The sequence below is a fragment of the Coptis chinensis genome, chromosome 4, assembly GCF_015680905.1.
Source record: "Coptis chinensis isolate HL-2020 chromosome 4, ASM1568090v1, whole genome shotgun sequence".
NCBI classification, from domain to species: Eukaryota; Viridiplantae; Streptophyta; class Magnoliopsida; order Ranunculales; family Ranunculaceae; genus Coptis; species Coptis chinensis.
Window position 1 is genome coordinate 82,147,503 of NC_141459.1, and position 9,634 is coordinate 82,157,136.

The window sequence follows — 9,634 nt, forward strand, 5'->3', positions numbered from 1 at the left end:
TCCTATATCCAATGGGACCCCAAATTGACCACATAAAAAATATTTCCCATGCATTGATTACTTGCATTTTTGCTCAATCTTCTTTTAATTTGGATAATTATACTTACTAATGTCTCTTTTCTTTTCCAATTTGTTGTTTTTATCAGATTGGCGATTGGTTGGCGGTATATTGATAAAGAAAACTTGGGTGGATGTTGTTCGAATCGGCAGATTATGGGAATTTGGCCAAAATCTTATTTTTTGAAGAGCTAATATTATTTAGTTGATGGCTTTGAAGATTTTGTAATTCAGTATATTGGAAGAGACTAATTGTATGGATGCTCAAATAATGATTTTGGATGATCTTAATTAATAAAATATATTTTGCTATAATTTATTGTGAATGAATACATCTGATCGGTGTTTTTAGTTTAATCATAAATTGTATTGGGCAGGTTTATATAAATTGAAATGATTCAAAATAATGCGTAATACCTATTATATATATGAGTAAACCCATTTGCAATGCCGAGCTCGTTGTAAAAGAATTAGGGTGCTGCAAATGTGTTTAAACAATTACCAACACATACATTTGGTGCGGCTAAAACCACTAGCAGGGGTAGCTAAAAACACACTTTTGGCAACGCCTTTGGCGCAGCTAATGGTTTAAACCTTTTGCGACAAAGACCTAGGGGCAGCTAAAAACACACTTTTGGCAACGCCCTTGGCGCAGCTAATGGTTCAAACCTTTTGTGACAAAGACCTGTAGCTAATGCTTTGCTTCTTTTGTGACGCCAGAGGGTGCAACTAAAAGTAACCCTTTTGCAACGCTAGCAGGTGCAGCTAAAAAGAACATTTTGCAACGCCAATCGCTGCAAATAGTTTAAATATTTTAAAAATCATTTTAGTTTGGCAAAATACTTTAGCAACGCTAATAAAGTAATAGCAATGGGACAAGGCGTTGCAATAACCTTCAAGCTTTTGCGACGCCAATTGTTGCGTCTTCATTTAGCTTTTGTGACCCAATTTTTTGCAGCGCCTTTGTGACGCCCACATTGGCGTTGCCATTGATCATTGGCAGCGCTTTTTCGTACTTGTAGCGACACCAGATGGCGTTGCAATTGAGCCTTTCTGTTGTAGTAATTACGTGCTTATCTTTTACTTGCTCATTAGGTTTTACATTGATCTTATTTTGAAGTGCGGTCATGAAAATAGAAAAACTTGAAGGGAAAGGAAGTAAAGGTCCAGTGAAGTGGGAGAAGATTATGGTAATAAACAAATTCTTATGCATACATACTGTGTGTTTGGAAAAATATATGCTTATGAATATTTTCCATGTTTGTACTTAGGGTCCGTACCAACCTGGTAGTAAAGAGTGTGGGTATTACGTAATGAAGTTTATGAGAGAAATAATGGAAGCTTGTTCAGATAATTCTTTTGAAAATAAGGTATATTTCATCATACACTACCATTCTCTATTTTGTGTTACTCTTCATTATTTAGTTATTATATACTTTTTTATCTTTGATCGTCAAGAGATGACAAATCTATCCCTCAAAGATACATACACACAAGAGGAACTTGATGTTGTTCGACTTGAAATTCTTAGATTCATCCAAAGATAATGGAGCCGCTCGAGCCAAGCCAAGTCTTAGCTAGGTTTTGACCCTTTCCATTAAGGTGTGGTGCTTGGTCTCACCATTTTTTTTTGATATTTTAGATAGAACAAATAGATTGTTTTTTTTTATTGATGCAACAAGTTAGGTCATTATTATTTTGATATAATAAGTAAATTTGGATGTTTCTTTCATTATTGATGACTCAAAAAAAAGTTCAAAATTCTTTTAGCAATTCAATGTCTTTGTGTTGGATGTGTAAATTTATTTCTTTTGTTTGTGTTGCACTATGAATTGTTTATTTGAGCACTGTGTTTTTAAATCCAGTGTGGATATATATGGTGAAAATGGGCAGGTTGCTGGTTGAATGAATATAATTAGAATCAAATAATTAGGGTTTTTATAAAAAAAAAAAATAAACCACGGTTTGATAAGAACCGAGGTATAAGCAATTTATATAACCCACGGTTTGTAATGACTATACACCACGGTTTGATAAGAACCGAGGTATAATCAGTTTATATAACCTACGGTTTGTATCCAACCGTCGTATATATCATCACTATTTCCCACGGTTTGTAAATATAAGACCAAACTTTTTTCGGACTATTAACTACGGTTTGTAAATCCTAATACCACTGTTTTACTCAAAAACGTGGTATATAAGAGGTACTTTTCCCCACGGTTTTGTTAGAAGTATTTGTCACTGTGGTTGTTACCATGGTATGAAAACAAGCTGGCTAAAGGCTTTTACCACATGAAATAAATGGTATATGAGCTTTTCTCAGTAGTAGTGTTTGGACTCACTTTATAGGCCCAAAGTCTAACCTCCGTGTCCTATGCACGAAAAAAATGTAAACCTAATCTCTCATTTATAAAGAGGATTAAGGCTAAACTTAATACTCTCTCCTATCTCTTCCTCCATTAGTTTAGAATAATTTAGGGTTTATGTTATTGGCCTAAAACTCCATTAAAATATACCTTCAAGTTATTATTATTCAGTTCAATATTCAATTGCTTCTTTACATTATGTCTTATTTTCATTCTTTATTACATGATAGTCTATTTATTCATAGCTAAACCTCCATTAGAGGGGTTTGATTGAAGCTTTGATGAGGACTTGATATATGTTGGTGTAGAGTAGTTGTTATAAAGCTTCAAATCTAGGTTTCTCTACTTAGACATGAGTATAACTAACCTAAGCTAGAGGATAGTCAATCCACCATGAGAATGAGTTCAAACTTCCTCTCATACTAATTATTATATGACTAGAGATACCATAAGTAATTAAGGATCATTAAAGACCTAACATTTATGTTTGAACCTTGTGTGAGAACATAAAGATTAGGGTTTCAAAACAACTCTATGCTAGCATGTTAGGAAATCGTTAAGTGGATTTCGAACTCTTTCTATTCTTCTCCATATTTTTAGATCCTATATTTATTTGTTTTAGTTTAATTAAGTATAATTTGCAACCCATAAATCACACCATTAGTTCAATCCACAATCATTGCTCTCACCATGTTTTCTTGTGTTTGATTAGTAGAGTTTAATATAAACCCTAGTTGATTAAGTATGAAACGAATCCTTGCTCTATATATTGCATGATTAATTGAGAGTAGGAATATTGATATAAACACAAATTTAGTTGTTTATGTTTAGGCATAGATAATTAGATCTCTTAAATTAGTGTTCATAAGGTTTTCACAAGGATATGTTAAAGCACAAACTCTCTGATAGATTCACTCAAGTTTTGTTCTCTCAAATGCAGTGGACATTATATTCCTCACATACATGAATGACATCTAAAGGAAATCGGGGTCGATTGATCACAATTGCTGCTTACAATTGCCACTCGAGCTAGAGGTATTTTATTAGGACTTGCATGGCTTGGTTGATGGTTTAGAAAGAAAAATGGAAGGGAAAACAAAATCTGATAAGATGAGAAATCGGGTCTTCAAGATACTTATAACTAGAGAAGAACCTTATTTTGTTTTTTGCTTTCGAATTGTGATTCATTTTTTAGCCCTTTGGCTTTGTAACTCCATATGATTTTGATTTTTGGGAGTTCTAACTTTGCTTTTGTTTCTTTTGATATTGACTCCTTTTGATTTTGAACTTTTGGAAGATTCGATTTTTGACTCCTTTGATTTTTTTGGAGTTTTGGTTTTTTAAAGGTCTTCCTTTTCTTTTCGAAGCAACTAACTGTTATGTTTTTGTACAAGGTCTTCTCTTCTCTTTTTCTGATACCCATCTAATTCTCAACTCGTCAGCTGGGTAAGCTTTTTATTGTGTGTTGTACCGGGTGAAGGATTGATGGCGAAGAATAAAAAGGCTTTTAGAAGTTTTTGAAGGCTAAAAAAAAGGGGTAACTAGAGGAAGACGTATCTTTTTGGGTTCTTAACATTTATTTGGCTATATCGATCCAAAAAGAGCCTAAATTCTCTTATAGGATATGACGTGGTTGTCACACCCTAAAATTTCCAGACAATAAAAAAAACAATGATATTCAATGATCTGGAAACCCAGGATGAAACAAAAATCTAATACCCTATTATCAAACACGATATAAAAAAAAAATGAAATCAAAATGAACAACACTTCATTCACAAATAAAAATATTACAATCATTTCAATTTAGAAGACAAGTTAGTTCCGTTTTTTCAAAACGGCATGTAGTTTTTTTTCAAGTAACATTTCAATCCCAATATATATTTCCAAGAAACTCATATAACAATACTCATCATTCCCATTTTCCAAATTAACTCATAATATAAATACCACTTACATTCCACTTATTAAATACACATATGATAACTTAATTAAATATGAGTTTGATACATTTTTTTTTTTTTTTTGAAATTAAGTTGTGGTTAGGCAGACCCCCACCTGTATTGATTAACTTTTCCTTACATACGTTTGCCTGCTCGCATCATCATTTACAATACTTTGTAACATATGATCTAATGGTGGGACAAAATGCATAACAAAATTACTACAATCCTGTCCTATTGAAGCTAAATAATCCGCTGCTCTATTCACTTCTCTATAAACATGTGAGAAGGAGATATATCTAAAATGTTGTTTTTTCACCTCTATTGCTTCGATGATATCCAAACAATACCACGGTGGCTTTTCTCCTTTGTTGATAATGTTGACAGCCCTTAATGAATCAGCTTCAACCTCCACTTCTTGGTATCCTTCCATAAGACATCTTTGTAGACAAATGTCTATTGCTTTAAGTTCTTGGAATAGGACCGATTCCAATCCTCCTTTGCCTGTGAAAGCTACTAAAACCCTGCCTTCTCCATCTCTCAGCACACCGCCATGGGCTGGGCCCTTAGCACTGAGGGATCCATCAGAATTTGCTTTTATTCGGCCCTCTCTAGGTGGTACCCAGTAGCACCCTATTGTTCTTGCGATCTTGAAAGGGATATTAACTCTGAGACGATGCCATAAATTCCTGGATGCACTACATTCTGGGATCGTAGGCTTTAAAACTTGCACATAATTCCTTACCTTTCTCTCCATCTTCTCAAATACTGCCTTTGCTATTTTGGAGATCTTCTGAAACCTGCGCGCATTCCATTCCTTCCATATGCTGTCAACAGTTGCACAAATAAAGATTTTGTAGACTTCTCCTACTGCTTCTTCTCTACAGATCCTAAGTATCGAAGTCCACTCCCTGTTTGATGTTCTTGAATCCGGAGAGATGCCCAGCAGCTGTTTCACTCTCGTGATTACTTCTCTGGAAAAAGCACACTCAAAGAAGAGGTGTTATGAGAATTCACTACTTCTGTTGCACAGGCAGCATGCAGACGAGTTTAGTATTTTTCTTTGTACCAACCTGTCTTGAGTAGGGATGCTATTGGAAAATAATTACCAGGTGGTGAAAGAGTGACGGGGCAATACCCATTTTCCCCATACTAATTTGTGCCATATTTTCTGCTATCTTTTATGGGTTAAAGCTTCGTATGCACTGTGGGAAGTGAATAGTCCGCTTTGATGTGGCATCCAAACAATCTTATCCTTGATCATATTCCGATTAATGTCCACTGTCAGGATGCTCGCCTTCAAGGATTGGGACTGCAAATTTGTGACTATCTTATTCCAATCACCATTTGAAATAAGAATGGACACCTTAGTGTCCAGCGGAAAATTCCACTTTGCCAAGGCTTTTGCATCCTCGGTCAATGGTGATTTTGCACACCAGATATCATGCCACAGTAGGGTATCCTCACCATTTGCTATGGTGTATATTATAAGCTCTTTTGCTGTTTTCCTGGTATTCAAAACACTCCTCCAAGTCCACGAACAATCTCTCGGCACTTGCATAGACCAAAAGTAGTTTGCCTTGATGTGTTGTTGCCATGTCCAAATTCACCCATATTGTATCTTCTCTGGTGACTAATTTAAAAATCAGCCCACAATACGCACCCAGATTCTATCTATGCACATTTATTATTCCCAACCCACCCTCCTCTTTTGGTTGACAGACAGAATTCCAACTTGCTTGATGATATCCCCTCTGTGCATTTGTACCCCTCCATAAGAACTGAGCGCATATACTTTCCACTTGCTCGAGCACTGTCTTGGGTAAAATGAAGGTTCTATCCCAGTAAGTGTGGAAAGATAGCAAAACTGAATTAATCAGCTGTAATCTACCTGCATGTGAGAGAAGCTTTGATTTCCAGTTGGTGATTTTAGCCGTCACCTTCTCCACTAGTGGCTGACACTCCCTGATACCAAGCTTGGCAGAGATGAGAGGCAGTCCCAAATATCTAACTAGTGGTTTTATCAGTTCTATCCCCAGAATCATTGCCAGTCCCCTCGCATCCTGATCATTAAGTCCTCCAGCTAATAAAGTTGTCTTGTGTTTGTTAATCTGTAGCCCCGTAGCCCTTCCAAATTCCTCCAGACACACTTTAATCGATTGCACCGATCCTGTTTCTCCTTTACAAAACATGAGTACATCATCCGCAAAAGCCAGATAGGATAGCTGTACCTTCTTGCATTTTGGATGGTAGAGTATGTCCTTGTTCAAAAGCTTCTATTTCAGAACACAACTGAGGATCTCCATTACTAATACAAACAAGTACGGGGATAAGAGCATCTTTAGCAGTGATATCAACCTAGCATCAAACACCAAATTCTCAAAATTAAGAATTTGGTGTTTTTTCAACTTTAGGAGAACTACATGTTGATGAAAACACAAAAAAAAACACCAAACCAAACACCAAATCGACTAATATTTGGTTCCAGGTTTGGTGCTGTATCAAATCACTCACGTGGTTTTGCCAAAACCGCGTGGGCTTAGGCTTCAATGGGCGCGGTTTTGCCAAAACCGCGTGCATTTTTTCTGAAAATTAGAACTATGGTGCATAGAACTTGAAAAATTATGAGTTGTGCATAGAAGTTAAGAAATTAACAATTGTGCAATTGAAGAAATTAAGAATTGTAATTCAAAATCGAAAAAATTAAAGAAATTAAAAACCTATGATTATGATTATGCAGTCCAAAATCTATGATTATGATATAATCATATAATATCCAAAATAATCCAAAACCTATCATATTACATCAAATTTATTTAGCTCTCTTCTTACGCCCCTTACCACTCGATCCCTCTCCTCTCTCTATTTGGACGTTCCGAAGCTGCTCCTCTAAGTTCCTAATCTGAGAATGATGATCTTCTCTGTCTGCACGGAGGCTAACTACTTTAGCCTGAAGTTCCTCATATCCCTGATGTTGCTGCGTGTACACTTGCTGCATATCCTCATACGTTTTCCGAGTCTCATCATACGCACGCTGGGATTGCTGATATGTCTGAGAATATGCCTCCTCTCTTTCTTGGCTATAATGATACAGGGCAGTCCTCATCCCATCAAACATAAGAACCTGGTTCTCATATCTTTCCCGAACCTCAGCCTGAAAATCCAAGAAAATACAGTGTGAGTACATATTATATATATAATGAAGAAGATAAATAAAACAATTAAACTCACCATGGTATACTGATCAATATGCGGCTCTAACTCAGAGAAACGAGCATGAGGCACCTCAGGAATGGAAATATAAGTAGGCTCCCCATCAGGTCCACACACGGCAAACATCTGAGGATTACTGGCAGACACAGGAGCTGGCTGATATGCATTCAGAGGTTGTGGGTTGTAAACAGGCTGTGGCGGATGAGGAATACGTAGCTCACGTCTCATCCCTTCCAGGCCCACAAACTCGAAGTTGCTAGCCCGACCAACAGGAGGCAACAACGGACCCATGGAGACACGGTTCCACCATCTATAATACTGATCAGCAGTCTGCTCAACAACAAAAGAAGACGCATCTGGCCAAGGACCACCACTGGCATGAACTTCATGAACTTGAATTCTACCCCACGACTTTGCATCACTAACATCTGGCATGGGAGCACATGGAACTCCATAACGTCCAGTCATCTGCCTCCAACATCTGTCGCCACAGTACCAAACCTGATAGTCACATGCGGCAAAAACAACTCTGTGACGTGACAACACACAAGCATGCTGTACAACTGGATCGTCAAAGGCAGTAGACAAACACCAAGGTCTCCACTCAATAGATGACAATGATCTAATATCAATCTGAGCACGAGCCATACAGATATTATTCCTAATCTGCCCTCTGTTACGAGTCAAGTGAGGCCCTGACCAACTAGCAAATCTAGGGCGAGTATCAGCAATCATGTCTATGTTAGGACAAAGACATCGAAAGTACTCATAAAACCAAATCTCTAAAAGTCCCGTGAATCCTGCAATCTGAGGACTTCTACTTCCGAATGTCTGTGAAGCTTTATCTAACGCCGATATCAATGTGGCATATACTGAGCTACCCAGGTCATAATCTCTCATAGTATGCAAATCAGATACATAAGCATAATATCCCAGTCGTACCGTAGAATGACCATTGGGAAACAAAACATGCCCAATAAAAAACATAAAAAAAGCCATAACATACTGATCAGCACCCTCACTACCCGGTAGAACAGTTAAAGCTAACTCCGCTCGTGTATCAGGATGCAAGAGGGGTTTCATATATGCAGTCTTAATATGAGATAGCTTAATCCCAGAAGAATCATAAGTATCCGCACCCAAACGAGAAAAACTCATAAGCATACTATCCATATTCTCATAATTTGTATGAAAAGGTATCGATTGGCCTATACCGATACTCAACCCAGAAATCATAGTGAAGTCTAGTGGTGTGAACCCTAACTCCGCACAAGGAAAATGAAATGTATGAGTTCTACTCCACCATCTTTCTACTAAAGCTATGACCACTGCCTTGATCAGCCTTCTCATAATCCATATCAATCAAAATACCCAAAGGTGTATACAAAATACTATCTCTAATATGTACAAACTCATCCAAACTCCTAATAACCTTCCACCACTCTCTAACACCAAGTAAAGCCGATCTAACTCGGTAGTCAACAACATGCTGATATTATAAAAAAAATAATGCGTATAAGATAAATAATTAATTGGTCCAACTCAACTAATTAATATTCAAAATATTTAATCAAAACTAATTAATTACCTGAGTATTAGCCACTGCACTCGACACGTGTTTTGTATCACGTGTAGAAGACACAACTTCCATATCAAGTGCTTCTCCAGGTGCAAATTGCCAATCGAAGTCGTTCATCTGATACTCCAGTACATAGGGATGTCTATCAGTCGGCGCGACATCCTCGGGTTCTTCTCCCCCACCGTATTCTACTTCCTCAAGTTCTTCTCCCTCATCGCCAATGTCGTCTGTGTACTACCAATCATCACCGTTGAAAGGTTCAAAAGGATCCATATCAAATTTTAAGAGTTTAGGTAGGTTTTTGTTTTTTTTAACTAAGGAGAGGGTTTTATAATTGTGAGAAGAGGTGAAAGTGACTGAACAGCGCGGCTTTGGAGCTGTTTATATAAAAGTAGCACGCGGTGTTCTAAACACCGCGCGGTTTTGCCAAAACCGCGTGGGCTTGGGCCTGTCAGTTGGGCTTTAGTGGCGCG

At 37.3% G+C, this 9,634-nt stretch overlaps 1 protein-coding gene across 2 annotated transcripts; it reads right to left on the reverse strand.

The window, feature by feature from the left end:
* Positions 1-7,072: 7,072 nt before the first annotated feature.
* LOC147505114 (uncharacterized) lies at positions 7,073-9,408 on the reverse strand. 2 transcript variants are annotated; one of them, XM_086557712.1, is made up of 3 exons: positions 9,171-9,408; positions 7,601-8,083; positions 7,073-7,523 (listed from the first exon to the last, which is right to left on the reverse strand). In XM_086557712.1, the coding sequence occupies exons 1-3, from the start codon at positions 9,276-9,278 to the stop codon at positions 7,182-7,184; spliced, it is 933 nt and encodes a 310-aa protein (XP_086413838.1). In that variant the 5' UTR covers positions 9,279-9,408; the 3' UTR covers positions 7,073-7,181. The 2 variants fall into 2 exon arrangements, with proteins under 2 accessions (XP_086413838.1, XP_086413837.1); XM_086557711.1 differs by lacking the exon at positions 9,171-9,408 and having other exon boundaries at positions 7,601-8,888.
* Positions 9,409-9,634: the final 226 nt, after the last annotated feature.